Source organism: Athene cunicularia (assembly GCF_003259725.1).
Source record: "Athene cunicularia isolate RWA chromosome 8 unlocalized genomic scaffold, athCun1 chr8_part1, whole genome shotgun sequence".
Lineage (NCBI taxonomy): Eukaryota > Metazoa > Chordata > Aves > Strigiformes > Strigidae > Athene > Athene cunicularia.
The window spans coordinates 1,142,945-1,170,772 of record NW_020799109.1 but is presented as its reverse complement, the minus strand read 5'-3'; the positions used below and the strand labels follow the sequence as shown (position 1 = coordinate 1,170,772).

At 43.4% G+C, this 27,828-nt stretch overlaps 1 protein-coding gene across 1 annotated transcript in view; it reads right to left on the bottom strand.

The window, feature by feature from the left end:
* Positions 1–3,087: 3,087 nt before the first annotated feature.
* ANKRD13C (ankyrin repeat domain 13C) overlaps positions 3,088–27,828 on the bottom strand; it is a 30,607-nt gene continuing 5,866 nt past the window's right edge. Inside the window, exons 3-14 of the mRNA XM_026853848.1 lie at positions 21,870–21,973; positions 18,014–18,118; positions 16,970–17,055; positions 15,411–15,456; positions 13,728–13,794; positions 12,081–12,225; positions 11,240–11,371; positions 10,136–10,297; positions 9,289–9,368; positions 7,491–7,589; positions 6,732–6,832; positions 3,088–5,609 (exon numbers count right to left, since the gene is read on the bottom strand). Coding sequence (XP_026709649.1) covers positions 5,479–5,609; positions 6,732–6,832; positions 7,491–7,589; positions 9,289–9,368; positions 10,136–10,297; positions 11,240–11,371; positions 12,081–12,225; positions 13,728–13,794; positions 15,411–15,456; positions 16,970–17,055; positions 18,014–18,118; positions 21,870–21,973 — 1,258 coding nt within the window. The 3' untranslated portion in view covers positions 3,088–5,478. The remainder of the gene's footprint in view (positions 5,610–6,731; positions 6,833–7,490; positions 7,590–9,288; positions 9,369–10,135; positions 10,298–11,239; positions 11,372–12,080; positions 12,226–13,727; positions 13,795–15,410; positions 15,457–16,969; positions 17,056–18,013; positions 18,119–21,869; positions 21,974–27,828) is intronic.

Below are 27,828 nucleotides of genomic sequence, written 5' to 3'. Positions count from 1 at the left end.
CCCCACCCCCCCAGCACTGCCCCTGCCCTCTACACCCCTCCAACCCACACCTGAGCTTCCCCTCGGGGTTGGGGGGGGGCAGCTGGAGCTCTGAGCCACAACTTTTAGAAATTTGAAGTTGTTTTGCTCATTATTCCAGAGCACAGGCTCACCTGCCTCTTGAGGTGAGGCCTGCCAGGTCCTGCAGCACCTCCCTGCCTTACTGAAGGAGTTTAGTCTGGATTTAGTAGCAGCTGCTCCTGCTCTTCTTACAGCAGGGTTTAACTGCGGGGGTAACTTGCAGGAGTTTTTCCCCTTTCTTTGAAAAGACCCAGGCAGGGAGGGGTGTCTGGGGCCAGGTGCAGGACACATGTAAATGGGAACAAAGTACCACAGCCGGAGGGAAGAAGTTCCATCCTCCTGTTGCTGAGGGAGGAGTTGGGGATGTGCTCAGCTGCAGCTCCCAGCAACCAGCTGAGACAGACTCCTCTGAAATATTTTCAGAGGCTGGATCTCCCCTCAGTCTCTCAGGGCCTGTTGGGGCAGGATCAAGGCTCTAACTGCAGAGTTCACTGAAATCTTAAACCTAACATTTGAAGCACTTTCTGTAACTCCAAAGAGGAGTCCTCCTTACTCTTTATGAGATACTAAAACTTGTGGTGCTTGCAGGAGAGCAATTCCAAGGCAAAAAAAAACCCTTCTACTAGACAAAAGGAAACTTTAGAAGTTCCAGGTTTTGCTTTCCAAGTCATCCTGTTACACCCACTGTCACATCTTGTTCTTTAAATGAGCACAGTTCTGGATTTAGGAGAGAAAACTTATGTCATTACTGAATGACTCAGAAAAGGTGCTATTACTTTTTGGCAGTTTTATGCTGTGATAATCTGTATCATCAGTAAGTTACTTTACAGATTTCTATTTGTTAGAAGTGTAATATATTTCTATTTACCAGAAATCCCTGAGGAAAAAGAAACACAAAAATACTACAAAATACTGAATTTCTCCCTCCCTCCTGCCCATGGAGCTGTTTCTAACCTGAGCCCCAGGTCAACAGCGGAAGGTCCATGTCCTTCCCCCACAGCTGTTCCACAATCCAACAGCTCCTGTCGATGAGGAAAAGGCAGGATTTTATTTAAAAACTGACCCACAAAATGCCTCTGGCACAATGCAGCAGTGTGAGCTTGTCCCTTCAGATCACCCTCGATGGTGTAGATAGATCCTGACAAGTGCTGTGACTGAACAGGTAAACCCACACTTTCCACATGTTGAACAGTTTCAGAATCAAACAGCGTATTTTGGTCTTTATTCTAACAAATGATACAACCAAAAATTACTATTAGTGAAGGTAAGTTAAAAACATGGACCAGACAACTAGTAAAATGCAAAAAAAGTGACGTTGTTTCCATGATAATTACAAATTGTAAGGAAAGTAAATGTGAAACTGCAGCATTACAGGAAATTTGTTAATACAGATTAAATAATGCAGTTACCCTTGCATGAATTACAAATCAAGAACAGACATTTAAAAAAAAACCAGACAGTTGCTTTGAATATCAACTTAACAAGGTGGGTTTCCAGCACAAATATATCCCAAGTTTTTTGTAACAAATCAATACATAAATCAAGAATCGCAGTAAAGTGAGTACAGTGACTGGAACAGCAGCTCCTTGAGAGGAAAAAGAAAACTCATTCCCTTTGCCACAAATTAAAGCAAGATTTTGGAAGACCAGTAAAACAGTTTGGTTAAAAAACAACCCCAGGAATTCATTTGCAACAATTTCTTATTTCAGTTTGCTAAAATGAATGGCTGTCTTAATATTTATTTGTAAAAAAAGAAAAAAAAACCAACCACCCTCACAGCCATCAGAAAGAAAAAAAAGAAACAAGAAGTGGTGAGGTCTGGCAGAAGCAGAGCCCCGTCTCCCGCAGCCCTGGGCCGGAGGTCTCCTCCTCGCCAGGCGCCCGCGCTCGGCTCCGCGCCCCCCGGCACGGCCCGTGTCCCCCCGCTGCCAAGGGTGCTCCGAGTCCCCCAGACAGGCCCAGGGAGCGCTGGGCTGGGACCCCCTGCACAACCCTGCGGGGGGGTGTTCCCCCTGCAGGGCGCCAGACCTGACCTCCACGCCCAACCGTGGCCTTAAGGAAAAAAATAAGGGGGGGAAAAAAAAAACCACAAAACATCAAAAATTAAGTTCTGCTAGATCAAACCCGCTAGAAAAATAAAATTCCCCAAAGCTGTGTGACTGGGAGGTGGAGCGGTGGTGCTGCCCCCAGCACAGCTGCGGGTCCCTCGGCGCTGGGAACACTTGGGCCACCCCAGCACCGGGCGAACGGCCCCGCAAGGAAACCAAGTCTGAGGGGTGAAACATTTATACGGGTGTGAACAGTCAGCAAAGAACCACCCCAGGGTCGGGCCGCCCTCCCTGTGCGCCTGCAGAGCGCTGCAGTTGTGCCGGGAGGCAAGTCCCGAAGTTAGGCTCAGCCTAACGTCCCTCCTGCCGATGGATCCCTGCAGCGTATCCATCGGGAAACTCTGTCCCTACACTTCAAAGTTCCCAAACTCGGCACTAGGAATGTTTTAGACAGAAAACACATCACCGAAAGTCGGAAGGGACCAAGAAACACTTCCCCGAGTTGTACTTTGTGAGGCTGTCGCAGGAATCTGGAAACAGTCACCGAACCGGACAGGACAACCTGGCCAGAGGCGGATGGTTCGGCTCCACCGTGAGCAGGAGCGAAGCGGGGGTTGTTCGCCGTGACAACGTCAAAGGGCCACAGGCAACCCAGGCTGTGCCCGCGCCTCTCTGCCCACACGCCAACAGAGCAAGCCTCAATACGGCAACCCGCTATAAAAAGTGTCTGCAAATCTTAAAATGTACCAAAGTTAGTAGGTGTGTCATGAAGGTTAAAAACAAAAAAAAACCTCAAAACAACAAAGTCTGAGCCAGAGTCCATGGAAATCACAGAAAACATTTCCACAAACTGCAGTGGGTTTGGAGTCAGACACCTCATTTGCCACCAGAACACGACAGGGGCTGTTCCGCAGGCAGACGGACGTGCAGAACCTGCCGTTTTCACGTGAGGCCACACAAAAAGCTTTGTTCTTATTTAAAAAGTCTAGAATCCAGCCCACTGCAGGCGCCTAAACCACACAGCGCCTGCTACGCGCGCTCCTTCCCACGCCAGCAAGCTCTGCGACGGGCCCGTGGGGTAACCAGAAAAGCAGAGCTACGCAGGACACACGGTTCTTGCCCCGTAACACCGAACAAGGGTTCGCGACGTGCACCTCACGGAGGTTTGCTGCAGCTGCCACACGCCTCGGCGCTCCCGGCCAGCACCCGCGCTCGCTTCCGCTCCCCACCCGGCACGAGACCCGATCTGGCAGCGCCGCACAAAACCTCCCACCCCGCCACTGGCTTCTGTAGAAGGGGGCGACGGGAGAAATCTGGATTTGGCCCCATGGACGCTTCACCCTGACCTGCAGCACGAGAACCCGGTCTCTAGGGCCGCTGGGGGGATCTCGGCTGGTTCTAAGAGGAGCGTGAGGACAGGGCTGACTCACACCAGAGATGTAAAACACTTCAGGAATTCATGACGACTTGGAAGGACAAGTTTATCATTCCTACCCACTGTTCAACATCTGCTACTGATACAGTACTTCAAAAGCAATCACGACTCTACACTTCCCTTTGCCCTTTCCCCCCGCCGACGGGTTTATTTCCGATTTGATTCTGAGTTAACAACTCCAGCGTATCGACCGCAGGCTGCAAAGCGAGCGTTACTCACCCGGCCGCTGGCGGGTTCGGGTCAGAGAGGATCAACCTCCCCGCCCCCCCCCTCAGCTCCGCTGTACTTGGCCGACGGGCCGAGCTCTGCTGTCGGAGCGGGTACCCAGCAACTCCAGAGCAGCCTCACGGGGTTCTGCACCGACGGGCTCCCCAGGTTCTGAAGGAACGTCTGTGTCAGAGGTGCACGTCCGCGTCCTGCCTGTGCCTGACCACTCAGCTTTATTGCCTTGGGACGAGCCGTCTCCGCTTACCCCCTGCACCGTTAGTTAGGTTGGTTACCTTTACTAAGCATTGATGGTACTCTTTATTATAAAGTTTGAGACTTAACTCTATGGATTTCCAGAAAAAGTTTTAACTACAGTGCACAAAGAATATAATTTTGAAAATATTTACATTTCTGTACAATTACACCACAGCACTTTAATCTAAATTTCTTAATACAAACAAATAGCACCATTAGCCTTTTGCACAAATTCTTTCTAACCAACCAAAAAGCTGGATTATTATTGTCAAATGAGGAGACTGGAACCACTTGGAATGAGAATAAACTCAAGCAGCCAGAGTACTGAAAAGCCTACCTACCCAGAACAGCAAGAGGAAGGAAGTTAATCTGGAAACATCCCAAGCATTTGCAAAGAAAATCTTCCCACGTGAGCCCTATTCAATGTGCACTACAATTAAACTAACTTCGAGAGAAACTTTTTCTTATGTGAAGATTCAACACTTGAGCTTGTTGTTCCTGTGACTCTTTCCACGCAGCCCGTGTTTCTGCGGGGCCGCGCAAGGCAAACACCAGATAACCCAGCTGACGCTCACCCCATGTGGAGCAAGTCTCCCAAGTGGGTGTGAAAAAAAAAAAAAAAGAATTAAAAAAGTGACCGTTTCTAGCTAATGAGCCTCCGAGCACGGTAACGAACACAGCAGCCCGGGGGCAGGGGGACTTCTGAGGCAGCAGGATGGAGAGAAGTGCCGAGGCAGCGAGAGGAAGATGAAGGAAGAGCTCGGTGAGGAAGTTACGGGTTCAGAGAGGCAGAGAGCGCCACGACGGGCTGCACTACGGTGCTGGAGGAGGTACCTTATTCCCTGCAGAGCAAATGCTATTTCTGACGTGTAGTGCAGCATGAAAATGCAACTGTTTAATGGTTACCATTTGGTTCATTCCTCTACAGAAAATGCATTCCTTCTAATATACGTTCAACTAACATTCAAATTACTGAACTATACATAATGATACATAGTTTACAATTCATGAAAACAAAGCTTGAAAGAATATAATATGGTCAGCTTAAGTATGGTGGGATGTTTTATAGGGCTAATATCCAGCCAAGGACATTTCAACTTTTATGCTAATGGTCCAAGAGTGCTTTTTGTATCACCAAGAAATGTAAAAAATTTAAAAACGAATGACAGTCCTCACAGCTGTTAAGTATTCTCTGGGTCACGGCGGTGTCAGACTACCACGCTTGCAGTACTGGATGTATAAAAGTGTGAACGACACATCAGGAGACTTGCTGTAAATCAGGAACTAGATTAGATGCCCATTACAGTATCAGCACATCAGCCATTTGATGCATGATCCCTTTTCTTCTGGATTGTTAAGTTTATCCCTTCCTTTACGACCCACTTTTCTATCTCTATCTGTGGGCTATTTGCATCCATTTGCTCTCACTGTGGTACGCTGGTATTGTTATTCACCCTTCACCTTCCAGGTTAGTTAGAGATCAGGGAAACGGCTGGGGTCCTCCTTGTAGTCATCAGGAATAGTGAAGATGGACTCGTCAAATTCATCGTAACGGAACTCCTGAAAAGTCACAGTGGCTGTGATGGTGGGAAATACAGGAATATCTAGATAGGAGGCAAAACGGCACAATGAAGAGAAAGGAAATCCAGGCTTACCAGGAATTACCAACTCTTACTTAGACCTGGAACTTCGGACTTGCTGAAGACTTAGAAACTTGTTCAGTATCCTACACAGCGGGGATTCAAAGCTCTTAAAAAAGGAGGTGGTTTAGAGAAAGTTATTTCAGAATATACTCGGATACCTGAGTGCAGAAGCACCACCAGACTCAACACACCATTCAGAAAACTGTTAAACGTTGTTAACTGAATGGTTTTCCTTCCCCGATGCCGACTGACGACTTGGAAACCAAGGTGCTGTGGACAGGGGGATCAGTCTGGTACAACGGGGGATGCTGGCTGCAGGTGATACAAGGGAAAGCCACCTCGTCACACGCGGGCTTCAGCTGAGCAAATCCACGTGGAAAGACGAAGGTCGTTTGCTTTACAGTACAACCCTTTGCCAATCTGAACTGAGGTTGAACACCTAAAGAGGAAAACTGTCTTGCCCGTGAACTATCTTAATGAGCTAAACAAAAATTCAGTGCTCAAGAAACAGAGGAAATATGATGGGAGGTACAATACAGTCTGTGCAGAACTGTCGAGCCTAAACAGCTTAAAACCAGTACACAAGAAATCCTGTAGCACTTACAAAAGGGGCTATTACTTTTTGGCAGTTTATCCTCTGATAAACTATATCATGAATAAATTGCTTTATAAATTTCCATCTGTTAGAAGTATAATAGTTTTCGATTTACCTGTAAGTAAAAAATATATTACCAGTAACCCCTGAGGAATGAGAAATACAAAAATGCTACAAAATACGGAGATCATCTCTTAACACAAGGATAATCCAGCACATCTACCTCACTCAGAGCAAGACCCCGGCATTAGGAAAACGTAAATTACAGAGCTCTCTTCCTGACTAGGGCTACACTCACCTCTCAGCTCCCCATTTCCCACCTGGTGTTACTCCACTAACTTAACTATGTTCTCTTGAAATCCACAGCAACACATTCTTATGCAAGAGTTCCTTTTCCAAAACCCAACAGAACTTCTCAATGTATTCCATGAACAAGCACACGCATTTTTGAAAATATAAAGCCACAAGAGTTGTTGTGGTCATCTTACCTAATTTGACAGGAAAGCCTGGTGGAAGCTTCATCTGAACAAATTCTCTAAGTTTGTTAAAGTGCTTGAAGGGTGCAATTACTTCTAAAACATTCAACAATCTGGAAAGGAAAACGGATTCATTACGAACTCCCCTTTCGCAAGCTTTCCCTCTAGAAAAGAGAAAAATGACCCGAAGAGCAAGGTGATAAAAGAGGAGTCGATAAACTGCACCGTGCTTATAGATCTCTCTCCTTAGAGCTCCAGTATCAGCACCCCCACAGGCAGTTCTGTGATCCACGCTGTATCGCCACCGGCCCACAAATTAACACCCAGACGCTCATTTCTCGTCCTCCCCTCCTTTCACAGAGGAGACTGCAGCACGTCCTACCACACCCTCTTCTCCACGGACACAAGGAACCTGGCAGGGTTTTGTATTGGTTTAAGGGACAAAACTTTGTGCTGAAACTTGTTCTGGGCAAGAACGTTTCAGAATTCTGTGGAATCAGGCACACCAGTATGGTGACAGGTTAACGATAAACCTGCTCAAACCTCCGGCCTTATCGAGGAAGATAAACACTCGGCCCTGCCTGTAACAGGCACGCCAGCACAGAGGTCTCCGATTTTAACAGTTTACTTCCTTAACAGCATGACTTCAGCCACAGGTTTTAAACTGCCGAATTCCCAGTTCTGAAGAGATGAAGAATTCTGCAAGTTCCTAAACACATTAAAGCAATTCCTGCACATAAATAACATCCACGGCCAGTAATTTTGACTTACGATTCAATTCCTAAGGGAAATTCCTGGCTCATAGCTATCGTGGCTTTAAAGGTTTTCTTGCTTTCTTTGCAGACCAGCTCTCTACCCAGATGAGGAGCTCTGTAAGGGGGAGGAAAGACAGGCAGTTTTTCTCTCAGTGAAACCTTGCTTTTAAAGGAAGGAAGAAAAACGTCTTTAAGGAAGGAAAAAAGGAATGTTTGAAAACATCGGTAAAGAATCCCCACAATAAAGCAAATGCTTTAAAAGTAAAAGCTGTACATAGTAAATGTGAGTCAGTAATTTAGATTACTATGAAGTTCTGCTAAATCGGGAGACAAGATAAACACAGGGAAAGGACTTACGAAAAAAATCTTCAAATAATTCCTCATAAACATTAATAAAGGCTACAGAAAGACCACTACCCAGAAATACATGCACAGCTGATTCCAGATGTTAACTAAAACCGCCTATATGTGAGCAAAGTATCATGTTGAACTAGAAAAAGGTTAATCTGCTTTCAGTCTAAAATATAAAACAGTCTCAGAAAGTGGAAAAGTGACTCTACTCCCACTGGAAGGCAATACCGGGAAACACAGGCCAGAAAATTCGGTTATAGGAGAGGAACAGACAGGTGATGAGTAAGGTAACGAATCTTTTCCCCTTTTGCTTTGTATTAGCTAGAAACCTAGCCTTTCCATTAAAGTCCCCTCAGTTAATCAGATTAACAAAGCAACAGCTTTAAACAGTCCCAACAGCTGTTCAAGCATAACCTATTTCTTCTGCTCGAATATTCATTCCATCTCAAATACATTAAACTAGTTAAAAACAAACCAACCCACCCAAAACCACCCCAGCAGAGCCCCACACACCTTCTTAGGAAGCCTGGACTGTAATGTCACCATATTCCCCCGTAACAGCTGACTCCAGGCCAGCCTAAGATCTTCGGAGAAAGGACTTTGGTGTGACACACTCAGAACATTTTATGGTCCTTCTACATCCAACAGCTAGACAGCATGCAGTCCAAGAAAACAAACCCATCTTCTACAAATGAAACTACTGTAAATTAATCATAGCTGTTTGCTACCTAGTTACACACCTAGAGGAGTATCCTGCAAAGAGCTGGCCAGTACCAGATCTGCACACCCTTGTATTCCTGATGTCTGCACTTCTGTACACTGCCGCTGTACTAGACTCTCATTAAGTCATAAACTTTTATTCTAAACACGGTGAATTGGATTATTTATTACTATCATAAGATAAATGAATTAGAGCAATGAATTAGTCATAATGTTTATCACCAGCTGATGCAATAGAATGGTTTCCATGCACAGGTATCAGCTTCAGACACTTCAAAAGGCTGTGTAGGGACAGGACGAGGGGTGATGGTTTTAAATTGTCAGAGGGGAGATTTAGATGAGATCTGAGGCAGAAATTCTCCCCTGTGAGGGGGTGAGGCCCTGGCCCAGGCTGCCCAGAGAAGCTGTGGCTGCCCCCTCCCTGGCAGGGCTCAAGGCCAGGTTGGACAGGGCTTTGGGCACCCTGGGCTGGGGGAAGGTGGCCCTGCCCGGGGCAGGGGTGGCACTGGGTGGGCTTTGAGGTCTATCATCCAACCCAAACTATTCCATGATTCAGTGATTCCCAGCCAGACCACTGAGGAATGTTACAACATCCAAGACATCAAACCCAACGTTCCTCTGTCCCCAGACAACTATAAACAGAAAGCACCCACAGACTAGAGAGCACAAAACCCCCTCCCACCCCAACCCCAACATCTAAAGGCCTCTATGGAAGTTAATGTCAATAAAGCAAAAATACTCACTTCCCATTTTCAGCAGATATATACTCTTCCCACGTAATGGTATTGGGTGATGGCGGGGTAAGCGACTGCCGTCTGACGGGCTGTTCAGAAAACCATGGGAAAAAAAAAACAAACATGGCTTAACTCTTTCATCTGCCCTCATATCCTCTCAGAATTTTGCCCTTCAAAGACACAACTGCACTACAAAGAACAGCAGCACAGTCTATCTGTCTGCAGCTGACGCTTCCGTGGGCTTTGCCATCTCCTGCCCTTGCTCTCAGTCTCCATTGAAGGCATCTGGCCTCAAACTGTATTTTACATAAAATTGGCTATTTCAGTACATCAGCTAATCAGTTAATTCAAGTGTCTGAATGACAAGCAACAAAGCCCAAGCTAATACAGAAATAAATTAATCACTTTTAAAGGGCTGTACGCGTGTTCCCAGATGACTGGCTCATTCTGAATAGCTCTTGATTTCATGGTGCTAATAACAGGCTTAGTGCCATTTTAATGAAGCTAAAGGAAAACACGATTGAAAAGAAAACCAGACAGGCATTCTCAACAATAAACATTTGGTCTAAAAGAAGTTCAAGTGGTCTGCCACAGCCAACCCCTTCATGTTTTCCTAAGAGACAAATTAAGAATGAAATATCCAATATAACCACAGAAATTCCTCAATGTGTGCACTAATGAGGATAATTCATTAACGTATCACTGTGATTATACTTGCAGGTCGTATTTATTATTTTAAAATTAAGACAATCAAAGCAGAATAAAAACATCTATAGATTTTGCTAAATGACTCTGGTGTGAAAGATTATTCTCCTATGCAGAAATTCACATACTGTGAAGGATTACTGAAGTATACCTCAAAATTTTGTTCCATTAAGTTGCCACCTTTACTCAGGCTCTCCATGATAGCTTTATTTCGAAGAATATCCTCCTCACTCAGATGTTCTCTTCTTTTCCTTGATTCTAATACAAGTCCATTAACCAAGTAGAAATCTGCCAGAAAGTTTCCTACTCTTTCCTGCGTGAAAGGAATGGCACAGAAGATAAAATCACAGAAGATAAAATAAAAACATTTAAATGCTTGGATATCCAAATAATTGTACTTCAGTGAAATAACTTCGGGATTGAAATGTCGTGATTTACACAACCAAGCACACAGCTGGCGGTGGACAGTCCCAGGAAGGTATGTCCAGCACAAACACAAGGACTCTGTCAGGAACGGGTATTTCCTACCAATGGAAACTTTAAGACAGAAAAGATTGTTTAAGAATTTAAGAGTGGCCAAGGGAAATCTGATTGAAATTCCCTTCGACGGCAAGCTGTGCCAAAGGATAACCTGCATGTGTAGAACGTGGATTTGGTACTCAAAAGGCAGGAAGGTCTGAAACAGGAGCTCAGACGAAAACTTGCGATGAATGGCACTACCCGAACAGATCCAGATGAAAACCAACCCCTTCGGAGCTAGTCACAACATCACAATTTCTTGCTCAAAGAAGTCACAACAGTGGCCATTTCAAATGTTTTCACAGCTAAAAATCAGACTGATTCTTAGTCAGACTACAACACGGAAAGGGGCACCCGATGGAAACTCCCACCTCCCCGTGCTTCTGACACGGAAGCACACAGAATCCTCGCTGCAGGCTCAGGAATTAATCTGCAGAGACCACCTACTCCTACAATAAATTCATTTCCAGTACAAGCTCTTCTTCCCCCTGCCCAGCAACTACAGTTTGTTACCTTTTCTCCAGGCTACTTTTTTTTTTTCTGACAAAGGCAGTCCATCATACAGATTCTATGTGGTCAAACTCGTGACAATTAGGGGGGTGAGGGAGACATTTTTCCTCCATCCTGAACATCTTACTCTTTAACTCCTTGTTTCTTCCCAACCACATCCTCATAAGGCTGTCTGAACTACTCTGTCTCTAGTAATGCAGCCTGTCAAATTTTCCTTCCCGCTCACCGTTTTGTCTTCTCGAAAAAGCCACCCCGTCTGGGCACGCGTGAAGGTAATCGATTTGGTTGATAACGTCGCGGAGTAAATATCGCTGCTCATCAAAATGTCAACCTCCTCTTCTGTTTCCATCTCAGATTCCTAGAATGAAAATTCCCAAATATTACACAGAACTTAATAATAATGATTACTAGTTCTAAAAAAAACCAACCAAACAAAAAACCACCGACAACTTTGGGAGTTTTCCCAGAACTAACATCTGAATTTTCAAACTTTTATAGCAGCTCTGACCGGACGGTTACCAAATAGTTTAATCTTCAATATTAACGCAAAAGTCACACCCTTTCCGCAGGCAAAGATCCACATGCTGAAGTGACTGGCGGATAAAGCTCTGATTAAAAACTTGCCTCAACACAAAGGGTTCAAGGAGTCACACCCTTGCACTGTTAACTAAACTGGCCATGGACTAACCAGCTGCAAAGCAGTGGCACACAAGGTTGACAACCCACGTGAGGACACCTAAAGCCCACCAGGAAGACTAAAAGTAGCACACGTCAGAAATTAAAACATATTTGCCTATTCAGAATGATAAAAGACTTGTCCAAAAGATTCACATTCTAGCTTTTTCCTCACTTAGAAGTCTGCATTCAAAAGCACTGGGTTTTATAACAAAATTTTATGCCACCTATGCAGCTTCAGTTGTAACAGCTGAACAAAAAATTCGTTGGTTTGCATTTGTGGCGCTTGTTTGGGTCTTCCCGAGAGGCACGTTCTGTTTAACAAGGTCAGACTTCTGATGTGAAGTAAAAGCTCCTGGTATTTCACAGCCTGTATTCACGCAGTCCTTTACCTCATGATGTATTCGCTGGTAAACTTTTTGTTCATTGTCTAAAACTACAAAAGATTCAGAGGGTGCGGCATCACCGTTAAAAATGAAGCTTAAATCCCCTCGTTGGCACTTCATGTCGGTAAAGTCTATGAGAGTGGTGTCCAGCCTGGGAAAACACACCAATACTTTAGAAGTTACCCATAAACACTCAAATACACTAGTAAGTTCAATTTGCAAGCAGAACCTTTTTTTTTTTCCCCGCCCCCCAATCACAACCAAACACACTAAGGTCTAAGCTTTCATAGAATATTTCATAAGTGAAGCCTGGATGCAGAAATTAAAAAAAATCCTGTTATTAACAATTAATACGTTTCACATCGTAACACCTCTACCGTTATAAATGCATTCCAAACTATTCTGATGCTAACTTCATAGGACAAGGTAAAGTTTTCTGAAGAAAACTTTATTTCAGAACTGCCAGCATGAGGAGGTGACAGAATTTATACAGTTGGTATGTGCTACACATCGAAAGTACGACTACTCCGTGGGGTCAGCATCCTGTTCTACAAGAAGCAGCCACCAATTTGAGTAAGAATATTAGGACATGACCCAAATTTTGAAGAGGACTATGAAAGAGACTGATTTTTTTTTTTTTTTTTAATTTGACTTATTTTAGTTGCTATTTCTATTTTTTTTTCCCCTCACCACCACAAAAAGAAATGCTTCTGCTGACCTGAATAACTACAAGAGGGAGCCAAGGACAGAGATCTCTCTAGCAATTCATACTCATTAGTGCTACAATAATTTCCTCTTTAACAAGGATGGTTAAAGAATCTGAATTTAGTGACCACTTGAGCTCTAAGGGGTGACTGCTTAATGCTCATCATATATTGGCCTGATTTCAAGAAAGAATCTGTAGCTATTTCTACTCAGCATTGTAACTCCTGGTCTCGTAAAAGCAGAGCACACAGAAATGAGAAGAAAAAAAAAAAAAAAAGGTCTCAGGCTCAAATCTGACCTAAGACTCCAGTTCACATGCCTATGCTAACAGCTTTAATAGAACAAAATCTTCGACAGTTTAAATCTTCTGAATCATATTGTTGACTTTTTGTTTGTTTTAAACTTTGGAACCTAAAGACAAAGACAGAAAAGACATTTGAATCCAAATCCCCAAACTAAACCAGTTAAAGAGCCGAGCTTGGAAAGACTCCTGGAAGCTCTCTATTGAGTTTGTGAGTTTGCCTTGTTAAGCATTTTAAAAAAAGAGAAACTATACCACTTTTTTTTTTTTTTTTTTTTAACGACACAGACTGGAGCAGCAGCATTTCTCCACAAAAACACCAGAAGTTTATTTATTTGAAATTGTGTTAAAGATACCAAATTCCTATTTTTCAAATTAATCACTGCCATGTCTGGTAGATAAAGCCTTACACAGCTTAACTGCTTTTGCTTTTTAAGTGACTAAGGAACTGAAGGTAAATTCAGATCAAGAGAGGAAAAAAAAAAAAGTCTGAAGTTCAGACCTCTTCTTGCCCCTGAACCTGTGTACAAACACAAAGATGTTTCCCAAACGTTTGCAGACTCCCCAGTGATTTCTTTCAGACCACGCTGGAACCCAGCACGCTCACACAGGTGCAGATATTCATGACTTGTAAAATCAGTACTCACCTGATATTTATACCTTGTTTGTGTATTTTACATGCATCAGAAGGCAGAATTCGGGAAAGTAAAGGCACTAAAGGTAGGGAGAGAGAATGCAATTAGGACACTGAGGTTCCTCTGCAAAGTATTTCTAGTAGAACTACACATCAGTCTGAATCTTGATGGATTTTAATACAGCAAACCCATTTTCCATCATAATCTCAATACAAATACAACTGACTAATACCAGGGTTATTTCTGGTCAATAACTGCAAAAATCAGTTTGTAATTGTACAGACTGCTTTCAGCATCAGGACATAATCTGAAGTGTCCTCAGCCACAGCTAGAGCATTTATAACTGTTAGCAACTCTTCTTCTAGCTGTCTGAAATTTTAACTCTACACTTTGATATTTTACTTATATATTGTACCAACTGAAAGCCTAGCTACAATTGAAGCAGAACATCCACAAGCATTTAAAAAAAAAAATAAAAAAAATCCAATATACTAAGCTTAAAACATCAGGCTAACATTAAACCACCGGTGGAGCTGGGAGTCAGTATGGTCTTACGAGATGGATACGTCAGACTGCAGCTGCTCTTATTCTAAAAGGGACCGTTTACTTTCTAGCAATAAAACTAATTCGACACAAGGGCATTTCAACACTTTTTTCAAAACGAACTACAAAGAAATAAGACCACCTGTAAAATGTAATTAGCCCAGAGGGCCAGTAATTGGGAGGGGCACTGCCCAGAGCATCTCTTTCCCTTCAAGAAAGGGAATGCATAGAGGAAACTAAAGAATGTAAACAGAGGGACAGTGAGGCGCTGGGAGAAGACCCCTAGAAGCTGGCTTTACCTCTGGCATCACTTCTGTGGGATGCCTGACTGCCACCATCGTGCTCTGCAAGCCAGGCTGCAGCCTCATCACCAAGCAATGCCTTATCTTACTCCACACCTGGCTCGACTCTCTTTTATGCTGACTCTGCCACGGAAAAGTCCGCTCAGTAAATGTGCGGCACACAGGAGGCCACCTAGACAAACGAGGCGTTTGTTCCGTATCTGTTCAACGTTTGACGTCAGCCTGGGTGCTCATTCCTCCTCTGGATACTGGAAGAGGCCTAGAGAGCAGCAAATACCCCGCCTCCAGGAAAGTATGTCAAGTTACTGATTTAAATTTCACCCCGTAACAGAAGGGATCGCTTCCAATATTCTGACATTATTCAGACATGTCGATCACTGTTCATAAATTTTTGCTAATTTATTTAGATCTTTCTTCTGCAGATAAGAGGAGATGGAAACTGAGAAAACACTAGATGTTATACGGTCACATAAAAGAAACATTACGGTGACACTCGGGCTTGAAGAACCTACCCTGTAGTTGCACTTAACCAACAGTCACCATTCAGAGTACGGGCTGAAATTCAGGAAATTAAATGCCCCAAGTCCAGTTACTCAACTAAATAGTTCAAACCACCACTCTACAGTGACACCAAATCCACCAGAACGAGACATTTTAATATTTCACTCTTCTAATAAACAATTTCTTAAAGTAAACAACAGCTTGTTCCCCCCCCACACTGTCTCACTGGATTACAGAATATAATCCAGACCCAAAAATAAGCACAAATAACTCAGGAAAAAAGGTTGTCTTCAGCCTGCTGAAGACTGATTATATTATTTCCCTATGAAAGGAATATGCAATTGCTTACCCCAACTTTGAAAATCCCAGTGAAGCTCTAGATAGAAGTCACCTAGCTGAGATGAAAAGAATATGTTAACAAACCTTTTAGTCTAAATGACAACTGTACAACTTCCTGGAAGACAGCAGTTGTGTTCTGCCAAACAAAGCTTTTTCCTCTAATGTTAAGTTCAGTATAAATGCAAACACTAAAACATTTCTGAAATTTTAACTAGAGTAGAATCAATAACGATAAACTACATAACTCATCTGAGCTATTCATTTTAAATTATTTTTTTAAAAATAATAATTTACACAGCTATTAAGATGTGGATTGTAAAAGATTTATTGTAAATATGTGTTTAAAAAAAGGCCTGTGGAGCTCTCGCTTTGTTTGGTCACATCCAATCCCATAAAATTCTATGTTCTGACTTCAATTAACGAGTCAAGTTTCAGCTAGGAGTATCCACATGCACAGATTTCAGTTTGCCTTCTGGAAACATGCTTAAGTCATCACATAAAAATTAATCTACCTCCACAAACACAGGCTGGCCAACTCCTTTGAACTGTATGCAAAGCAAAAGCAAAGTATGGGGTGACTTGACTAAAATTAGCAAACGTTGGTACTACACTGAGGTAGCCACGTACTTCCACTCCACGCAGGAAGAAAAATAGGCAACTCTAGGCCAGGTCTTGCACCAGCAGGAATAAGGAACAGCAGAGCTGGTTTAGTAAGGCTTGGTCTGCTTTCTGTTTGCTCTCACACAAAACCAGAAAGCTTTTCACTTCTAGACAGACAGCAGTTGGTTTTTTTCTTGGATCAACGGAAAACGCAGGAGCACTGGCAGAGGGTATTCACAGGGTGTATCGCTGACGCAGTTCAGCTCAGCTTTTCAGATGTATGGTTTAAGATAAATAGTTGGTTTTCTGCAAACCTATTCATATTTTACCGCTTGACTAGGCAGGAGAAGCTCACCCCACCTAAAGGGAAATAAACACCTCCGTTTTATAAGCACAGTTTTAGCACACTAGCAGCAGTTTGAAGCAGAGGAAACTGAGCTTTTCTTCTTGGTTTCCCTAAACTGAGGAATGTTTCTCTGTGCTCGAGAAGAATTGGCTGCTGCACGTAGACGGAGAATTAAACCAAAAAGTCTCTTTGGTTACTAAGCAAGAAAAGAAAGTGTCATTCATGACTAAACAAAACCAGTAGATTGTTCACCAAAACAGAAGATTTAAGAAAGCCTTAAAAAAAATCTAATTAAATAAATGCAGATTAAAAATATGGTTTTTTAACTTTTAGATTACAAAGAAGATTAGCAGGTCTGCCTCACATAAACCTTTTTATTTGAATTTCTAAAAGTTGAGAAGGAAGTATTATCTTAAAAGTACACATAATTCTCTGACCCCTTAAGATGGACACTCTAAGCCAAGACTGCTACTAAGAGCCAAAGAGATTTGTAAAAGCAAGTAAAAAAAAACAAAACCAAACCAACAACTTTTTTACGGTTTGCCAGAGCATCCAGACGAAGAACATAAGCCACTGCTCTCCATCGCATTGCGTTTTTGTCAACACAACCGCCCTGCACGTACCTCTTTCAGGGCTTTTAATAATCGAGGTCGCTTTTCTTCAACACTTTCCCTGGACTGCTGTTTAAGCTTCCTCAGGAGTGCTGTAACTAAACAGAAATCAACTATGAGGTAAATCTATTCCACCTCTTCCTTAACTACGGGTTAGCGACGTTATTTGACATCTTAAAGAAAAAAAAAACAATGCGAATGTAACATTTCGTGAGACTTTGGGAGAAATTCACTTCAGGTTATAGTAATTATACATAGCCTACTCTGATCACAACAGGAAGAAAAGCCTCAACAATTGTTTATAATTTAAAGCATACAATTACGTCAAGAGGTCTTTTACACATGTGCCAGTAAACATGTGGGTACACATGTGTGTTACTGAACAGGAGCCTACAGACTGGCATAACATCCACTCCCACAAGAAAACTCTTCAGTAGTGAGGAGCTGACATGCAGTATGTTGTTAGTATATTACAAACTAGTGCATTAATTATATTAATAATGTTTATATATATATAGTGAGTTTGCTGCAATGGGACACGGTAATACCAAATACTATTAACATCCAGTAGTGAGCAGCACTAGAATAATTTTCCCTTTACTACTTCATATCTGAAGTGAATAAATATTTGCCTACTGGCCTGTTGAGATGCAACATAAAAGCAACATCCCACTGCCAACCAGTACGTCCAGTCTCCATACAGCCACACGGACCAGTTCCAATTAGACGATCCCACATGGCCAAAACCCATTCTGAGCTTCTAACTCCAATTTTAAATACAGAATGCTCGTTGAGAGCTTTTACAGTCACTTTAAACAAAATCTTAATTCTACTTAGGATCATGTATCCTAATGCAATTTCTTTCTTATCAGGGAAAGGGGTATGTGTAGAGCTTGCTCTATCACATTAGATATAAAAATGTTCAGTTGATTAAGACAAACTCTTCAGAGAACTAAAACTGGAGTATTATAAGACCCCCCCTAGCTTGAAAACCTTTGTTTTCCTGTTCTGAATGAGGCCACAGTTTCTCATTAATTGGGAAGGAGAAGTTCTTACTCATTTGTCTGTCTCCATAGCTGATGGCTTCTGCAAGAGGGCTCCATCCCTGAGCATTTTTCACCTTTACTGGAGCATTGTGGGCTAAAAGCAAGTGGGCACATTCTGTAACAGAATAGCAGTAATTATTCACAGTAAGTATCAGGGATGTAGCAATATCATTCGTAATAAAGCAAACAATAATAAAGCAAAAGTAGTAATTTTCAATATATTAAACAGTTTATCAAAATACGTATCTGGATTCTGACTCAAACCTTAAACAAGCAAAGCATTTATGGAAGTACTTACAGCACTTCCCTGTTAATCATTAGCACTGAAAACATAATTGGTTATCAACCATCAATTACATAACCACTGAAGGAACATCCCTTCTGCTTTAGGTTTTGCTTTTCATAAAGCTGTATTTCGGTATGTGCACACACTCACACACACACGACTATACGGCAATCATCTTTAAAACATGACATCAGCTCTCTCCACCTCACGCACAAAGCCACGTCCCAAGACGCACTCCCTGGCCTTCCTCACGTGGAAGCTGTGCACCATCCTCCCCCTCTGTGCTGCAAACCCCCTTCGCCCAAAGGCCAGCAGCGACCTGATCTGCTGGAAAGGAGACGCAGAGCTCGGGGGGCTCCTGCACGGCGCGTGCACGGGAGGCAGAGGGGGAGCCACGGCACCAACACACCCCCACGTGCGGCACCACCGCACCTAACACGGCACCCAAAGCAGGGGAGGGAGCACGCTCCGACCTAGGAAAGCCTCAGAACATGTGTCAAACCGGCTGTACGGGTAACAGGTGTCATGGGACGAACACCCGGCGCGCTGGTAACAGAGATACAACCCACGGACCCCTGCTCCCTCAGGAACGTTGTTACAGGCTCCATTTTCCATCAGCAGCATCAGTAAGAGTGTGCATCAGCGCTCACACTGTGCCGATGAAGCAACAGCAACATCTCAAAGCCACGCCAGTTCCCAGCAGTCACAGCTCAACCCCCACTTCCTTCTCTTGTCTACAGGTAAAAGGTGACGGTGGAATGATGAACAGTCCTTAAAATTAACGGGAAAAGAAAGCTTTCAGTGTTTCCGTGCTCGTTTGTTCTTCAGTTTCTATCTACAGAAAGTTTCCTCACCACATCTCATGAAAAGCAACCTGTCCCATCTGCAAATGAGGGAGCAGCTCCAAGCTGGGGCTGTGGGCTGAAGAGATGTCTCATCACCACCAGGACGGGCAGGCGTGACGGACAGAGCAACTTCCTGGGTTATTCTCCTACTCTAGGTATTACAGGAAACCCTACGGGTCGTTCCAGATGCACCAATCCTGAGTCACTGGCAAGCACAGTGTTTGGAAAGGAAGAGATACTTCACTGGTGAATATACCATCTTCTGTGGCAAATAAACAAAAGCCCCGACTACTTTGTCAGCAAACACAGAGAGGTATTTTTATGGTTGCTTAAATAAAGCACCTAACAATAACAACACTGTACAGCGAGCAGGCAAATACATTTGTGTTCACCAGCCAGATTACATTTGCAGTTAAACAAACAGGATGTAAATTCACCCTGCACTTCAGAAAAGGCCGGCTGTAACAGCCGAGCAGCCTGTACACATCACCCCAGACTGACACGGAACTGACCTTCGACAGCAAGGAGACAAACAAGGTAAGAAAGGACCCGGGGTTCTCACCAGATCAACGACTACGCAGGATTCAAAGTCGAAACAGTAAAAGCAGGTATTGTGGGGATGTGTCACGCACACAGAGACCCGCTCCAGGCAAGGCAGCCAAAGGCTCACTGCGAGCACCCCGGAGGATTTACACACTGGGTGACTGACTAGAAGCCAGAAGGTGAACTGCAAACTGAAATCTAAAACGTGCAGGCAATGAGAACAGGAGTAGAGGGCAGAGATGCATCTCCTCTACTATACACGAGGATAACTCCTGTTCAAGGAACCTGTCAGCATGGAATAGACTGCTTTTATCTTGGAGATGAAACAGCCACATTTTAAGAGAGCCTTAGAATAAATATTCAACCATATTGAATTAGAGTTAGTAAACTATCAGTTTTATCTGAAGGAGCATCTCTGATCAAAATTGTTTGTATTTATGGATGTGGTATGATACTGTTGTTGCTATATGGAAAAGCGTCCCTTCATGTCAGCTAACTGCCTTTTCACCAAAACCACACAATCCCTTCTACACCCAACAGTGCAAAACTTGTAAATATTTAACTGATGACTGTGACAAACGAAAGCTTGAAACCAACACCGCAATAAGGCACAACAGAAGTCATACACAGAGCTGATCATCATTGCTTCAAAACACAGAGTAAGCAGTTACAAAAGTAAAATCTACCTCAAAGAAAAATGCTTTATTGAAGGCTGAGAAATTAAAGAAAGGCTTCTGCCTGGTCCCTTCTGTCATTCCAAGCCCCTAGTCTAGGATCCTCGCTGGGAAACAGACATTCTGATAAAGCACCAGCTTTCACAAGTTGAAAAAACCTTCTATCTGTGACTTCTAGCAGACAAGCACTTGTATAACATATTTGCCTCACTGCTGTCTCAAAAAGTTTTTGCATGTCTTCTTTTTCTTTTCTTCTTTTTTTTTGTTAAATTTAGAAAGTATCACAGGCTAGACCAATACTGGCACATTCCAGCAAGCTCTACTGCTGCTTCTGCATAAACCACCTCTCTTCCCTCTTCCTTCAAAATTACTTCCCACTCTAACTCTCAATTATCTTAGATCACTTCATAGGTTTCACCAAAGCGTCCGAAGAGAACTAATGGCATTTCCTGCATTCCCCTCTCCAAACTGGCCAGTTGTTTCAGCTCCCAACACTCTCCCACGGAGCAGAACCACGTATGGGCACAGGACTCACGCGGGTGAATGAAACCCGGCGGTCCTCTCAGTAGGGAAAAAGAATTTCACATGTCACAGAACTGAACATACTCCAGGTTTCTCCCCAGTCTTGAAACATGTCTACCTCTATACTTTCTATTTGAGGTAGGAATTTAAATTCTGAGCCCTCATGACTCAAAGGCTGCACAGTCCTGTGCCCTGCCTAGGGCAGCCTCAACATGTGAAGAAACAGCGAGGCAGGAGTTCGAATCAAGTGAGGGAAGGAGCATGAAAAAGCAGGTGAGCCATTACATTTCCATATTCCATACACACAATGACATGAGTCATTCTATTCTAGAGGATGTTACCCTGATTCACTTCACTGGGAAAAAGCTAACCGGGGCTGTTCAACACCTCTAGCGAGCAGATCAGTGACAAGCAGGGCGACACCAGCAACCAGAGAGTGCTGACAGAGAAAGGGGATCATCACACAAACAGAAATTAATAACCCTTCTGTACCGTGAATGAATGGCACATTACAGCAGAGATCTGCCTGGATCAAGGCCCCTGCCTGCACGTCCTGAGTATATCCCTCCTCTCCAGCTGCCGGGACCCCAAAGGAGAAGCCGGTGTCCCCATGCTCCGAGGTGCTTCTCAATCTTCTCTGACATTCCAGGTTTCCTGCTTCCTTCGAACTGTGCAAAAAGCGAGGAGCTGGGTCCACCCAGTTCTTGTTCCAGGCCCATGAAGAGCCCCACTGCTCAACTCCTTCCCACCCTACCCCATTTGCTCCCCAGCTCCCCGACCTTGGCCTAAAGAACAGCTCTCATTTCACCTCCAACTTGTCTCTTCTAAGTCAGCATAGCGTCTCCTTTTCAGAAAACCTCAACTCTGAACTAGCTTGAAACACATGATCATGTTCAGGAAAACCGAAATTTTTTTTTTTTTTTTTTTTTTTCCCCCTCTTGCCCCAAAGTCTTCAGGCTAATTTAAGAGCTAACAAAATTGATGGGTTTTACCTACCTTTATGTCCCAACATCACAGCAAGATGTAAAGGAGTGTTTCCTAAAATAAATAACAGAAACAAAAAGATATTAGATTCAAGGTAACAGAATCCACTGCAAGCCCTTCAGGCATCTGCTCATCCAACTCAAACGCTACGTGTTAAGGAACTTGAGTTACATGACCTAACCAGGGAACACACCAGAGCTGTTACATTTATTTTCACAAGTATAATCCAAATGCTTGCTTAGAAAAATGTATCTGAAACATTTCATGGGCCAAGAGAGCTTTTTTTTTTAAATGACATATTGGAACCTACGCCAGCCAAAGAGGTCCAACTGCATCCTCAAGAAAGAGAGAACCCAAACCTCTGTGCTTACCATGGTCCGGAAAGTCTGATATTTTACAAAGAATGATGTATCTAGGTTAAAAGCTGCTCAAAGATATGATACTGATTAAAATTTTAAGAGCCTATTATCAAAGATTTCAGCATAAATTTTTTACTAATACAGTATTGGACAGATTGTGAGGTAACAGTAACACCACTACAAAAAAGCCTGTTGGATATTTTAATGCCTTGTTTCCAAAGAAAGCTTCCAAGGTTATCAGCAGATATTACAAACATGACCCTATTTTCCTGGCTCTGCATATGACACATTTTGTACTTCTGTTCTTAAATATGCACTGTAAGGTACAGAGAGTTGTTTTTCTGGATGAATGCTGCCACCAGAATTCTGATGCATTCATTTATGTAGCTTAAGGAGGCAAAATTCTTCCATTTAATTGTATTACTCTGTTTCTATGTTTAACCACTTTCTTAGCAGAGTTAACAGAAAAAATGATGGAAACCCAATTTCTCTTGCAACTCTAACAAATGCACATGATTTTAGGGTTATTATTTTACAGTATTACATGATCAATAAGTACTCGCTAGACGCAAAGGATGATGTACTGTACGTCTGAAAGATGCAATCCAAAACACCGAGAGGCTGCCGTGGAAAGTCAGTGCCAGCACACTGCAGTATCATGAAATCTCCCATCAAGATAGGCGAGCAGGCAGAGTTTCTAAGTGGTTTTGAATGAGCTATTATTCAACATACAGTACAAATTATTCTTGCGGGTCACTAGCAACATCAGACAGCAACATCCTAGTTCATTATGCACACTCTAAGCTAACCTCAAATCTTCTATTAATAGATTTTGTAACATCTGTGAGCCAAAACATAATTTAGAGTACTGGATGCAGCCATTCTTTGTTAAGTGACTGAAATAACAACGTTACTGAGGAACAAACTCGAGAATGAGCCAAACCATGTACTCAGAAAATTCAAATTAGGCAAGCCAAGGGTAAACATTTTCCTCACCTTATCAAGCACCGAAACAAGATAGATAGATATATATGTATCTATAAAAATAGCTTTACATTGAGTTTTCTCTTACATTAATAAACCTTGAAATTTAAAAAACCACCCCACCTTCCAAATGGTGAATAAAACAGAGCCAGACAGCTCCAGTAGCTATGACAGCTCAGCATAACGGCAAGAAACAACAAAAGGAGAGCTAGCCAGGCCCCTGACAGCCTTCCCGAGAACTCTGTCGGGTTGCGTTCCGCAGATAAGCAGAAAGCCCAGTTGTGTGATAACACGTATCATTTCAAAACTCCTCTGGACGAGGTTCTGAGCAACCTCATCTAACTCCAGTGCTACCTGTGCTCTGAGCAGGATGTTGGACTAGATCACCTCCAGAGCTCTTCCAGCATGGATTTTTCCTTGACTCAACAATCATCTGCCCACCGAGAAGTATGCAATTCAAAAATTAGGTAGGAAACTTGGATACAGCAGACTGGGGGGGTGAGGAAGAGCAGCACTCAGAAAAGAGGACTATGCAGAATAACTAATGAAGTGCAGAAACTAGAAACTATCAATTCTAGAAGGGGGAAAAAAAAAAAAGCAAAAAAAAAAAGCTATTTACGAGGAAGCTGAAAAGAGGTGACAACCTGCTTCCTGGTCTTTAGCCAGTAAGTGCCTGGCAAGGAGAAGTCTACAGTTTAACAAACATCTGTGAAAGAAAGAGGTTAGCTGCTGTGCCAGAGGGAGAGGAGCCACACGAACAGGTAAGCCATGAAAGCACCTTTAGGAAAGGGGGCAAGAAGGAGAGGCAACGCAAATGCGTAGAAAAGGGACATTATGAAACTTGGGAGAAAAGACCGTAGCTCCTCCCGTTCTGGGGTACCTGGCCAGCCAGGCCTTTTTCTCCCTGCCTGCGATAAACTCCTCTCCAGACACCTCCGAGCAGCCACGCTCAGTGAGCGGGGACACAAGGCAAAGCCTGCGGACAGAGCGGCCTAACTATGCATACGCAGTGACCTCACGGGACGTTTTTATTCCATCGAAATTCCACTCCTGATTTACAAGAGTACCTCTCTGACCTCCTCCCCGAAGGGAAACAGCCTCAGCAAGAGTTGAGATGCAAGGCGAGCTTTGGCGCATCCCAAAATCAAACCCAGAAGAGCATTTTGTACAGTTCCATCACTAAAAATCCATCTTAAGATCTGAGAAACCTAGGGAGGTCTTGATGCTCTTTGGGCCAAACAAAATGAGTTTTATCAGTAGCAAATTTAACTCTGACTTATCAAAATAAGCCACCCAGACTGTGTAAGGTTCTACAGCGCAAAATGAAGCCGCGATGGTGAGGAACCACTCAGCTCATAGAACGTCTCCATGCAATCCTCAGGCTTCTCCCAGCAGAAAGGCTCCTCTTTTGTTTAATCCTAGTCTTAAGCAGAGGTAAGCTTCTCGCCCAGGAAAACAGAGGGGAGACAAATGCCTCGGAAAAGATGAGACCAGTGCCGCTGCAGTCTCCCACCCAGCAACAACTGCCAACCACCCCGAGCGAGCAGCGGCATGTTGCAGGGCGTGGAGCGGGCAGCAGCCAGAGCTCTTCCACCTTTCCTGTCATCTCAGAAACCCGCTGGCCGGCGGCACAGGTTAACTTCTACTTCTCCGGGGTGGGGGGACAGGACCTGAAAATGTAAACCTGACCCCAGCAGCTGCTCAAGCAGAGCCACACTGTCACGCTCTTGCTAGCACTTGGATGACAAAAGTCCCGGGCGGATACGTTAATCAGTGCCAGTATTTAGAGGACTCAAAGGGAACCACTCCACTGGAATTCTACTGCACTGCAACCTCAAGTTCCACCGATCCTGAAACACAAATCACATCAAATTGCTTCATCGGGGCAAGAACAGCTGCGGCTTCTCTAGAACATTTACTACCCGGAGCGTAGAGAGTAACGCTAGGTAAAATTAGTCTGATGAAAAAAAAAAAAGATGAGCTTTAACAGTAATCAATTTTTCCTAGCCAGTGCACAGCACAACTAAGCGTTTCTGCCCGGACAGGCAGGAGAGGGCAGTTTCACTTTGTTCAGTGGCACAGACGGTTGGAACAGCTCGAGATTTTCAAGGAACCACAGCACAAGCCACAACAATAAGTGCGAGACATCGTGAAAACAAGCAGCTTTACAGGAGACAGCGGCTGGAAAGAGGGAGAAGGGTGCAAATACACAACTATTTTGTTTACCTACGTAAGAGAGCTGTAATAAAAAGGGCACTGTAAATAATTAAGCGGCTGACGTGTACTTTTGATGACTTCTATGCAATTTAATGATAACGTGTTAGATATGATCATTTCTACACACTGACTAGAACACGAACGGGCACATACCTGAACGGTGGCAATCAAATTCATTCTCTTTTGGCTTGATTCACCATGTAAACAAATCCCTTGTTTCCTTTCCATCTAAAGAAAGCTTCATCAATATCTACAGCCTTGGGAAAGGAGCACACACACTTCCCAAGTCGCACAGCCTACAGGGTCTTATTTCAAGAAAGCAGTGATATAACAGTGCCCGAACTCCTGCGTGCCCTGGGTGCGCACACGCAAACAAAACCAGTTTGCACAAAACTGCACAGAAAAGACACCGCTCAGCCGCACGCACGTGTGCAGCTTTGAACCTTTGGTTGGGCGCCTGGCACACCTGCGAGGAAGCTGACTGTGTTTTCCAAGAAGAGTTCGGGAAGATGATTTCTCTATTCCAGAATACAACATGTTTTTACTCTGAATATATGTTTAAGCTCTTAAATAAATGCCTATTATAGTAAAAAGTAATCTAATAGGTATACATAGAAGCTTCCCCCAAGAAGCTCATTGTTTTTTTGGAATAATGACACCGGCCCTCCGATGGGTCGTGGGTTTTTAGGTTAATTTTGAGAGCGAGGCAGGCTGCACTCAATTCACTGACACAGCCCGTGTTTGTTTTATCAGAACACCAAGAGTTTAACATTCTACGGGACTCGGCTTTTCTGCACTTAACCTCACAGTAAAAACGGGACTGAACTATAAACTGTAACTGTTACTAGAAGTTCTTTCTCCCCTCTGTCACTTCCACATCATTTACTAGGATTTGCCTGGCTTATTTCTGAGCATAATTGTAAACTGAAGTTATCTACCCCAAATAACTCACAATTCAAATATGTAAACAAGTGACAGATGGATACAGGCAGAAAGAAAACAACAACAAGGAAATAGTAGTCAGGCCTTTGGTATGCCAGGACAGGTTTTCTTGTTGGGGTTTGTTTTGAAAACTTAATAGCAAAGGAACAATTAAAGTAAAAACTTGGAGGAAGATGGTAAGACACAAATCCCAAACCTTTCCTACTGCAAACAGCACCAAAAAAGCAGAAAGACGCTTATTTGAATTTTTTAATAGATATATATACACGTGCATGAATATATACTTTAAAAAGGATGGGATCAATGTCTGTGACACACATTGAAGATGTCAGCGCAGCAAAGATGGATCAAGAAGTGCCTTCAAAGTAAAGATTAGCTTCTGATGATGAGTTATTGGAGGAGGTGTAGGGGAGAAGTCAGCAGAAGGGATCTACTGAGAAAAATTTTCCCGAGTATGTTGCTTTCATTCCACCCATATTGGCTGCAACGTTTGGAATGAGGATGACGAGATAAATATATCTGTAGCTATCTTTATAACGTGCTTAGAAAAACGTTATGACAGTTGTAAGAAATACTTACTCCTCCCTGTCTTGAGAAAACTGAGCTGTGTATTACTCCGCATACATTAGTTCGTGTTTCAGAGCGCCTGACGTTATCGGGGACACAGCTTTTAATTTCCAATTACATTATTCCTCCCATCGTACCGATCCCAAAGATTGCTCTACCTCAATGTTCTCTCTTATTTTACATAACGCAATTAAGTAAAACAAAGGGAACATTTATCTCTTAATCAGAAAAAGATCCTAAGTGCACCCTTTGATCACAACTTCTCCAGACACCACACAGGGTGTCAGTCAGCATTCTCCAGCAGAAACCTATCACGTTACTCTTGAAATAGGTAGGAAACGTGGAGATGAAAACTAGCCATGAAACTTAAGCTGACTCGACAGGCTGATTTCTTTTTTAACAACGTAAAAGATTCCTCGAATTTTAAACGTCCATGCCATTTTAAAATGTCCTAGCAAGATTTTAAATATTTATGCATCACGGAGCAGCACAGGGATCGTATCTCTACCCCTGCTACTGCCACTTCTACATCCCAAGCAAGCTTTCAGAGGAGCAGAAAACAAGAGTTTGGCTCTTTCAAATCCCAGAATTAAAGCATTTAAAAAAATAATTTTAAAAAGTTTTGCTCGTTGTTGGCTTTTTTTTTTTTAAGCCTGAGGAAAAGTCACAGGCAGTTCCACCCGCAGCCAAAGGAACCCTGGGGAGCGCGCTCTGAGAGCAAACAGGTGACAGCTGAGGCATTTTTTTTTTTTAAAACGAAGCAGGTTTTCGGACGTGAAGCAACACCCGGGAAGAGGAAGCTCTCCCAGCATCACGCTGTTACAAAAGCCGGTGCCGTGCTCGCTCACGTTGCGAAAACCCCAAGAATTCCCCGAAGCCTGCGGCCGCGCTGCCCCGCGGAG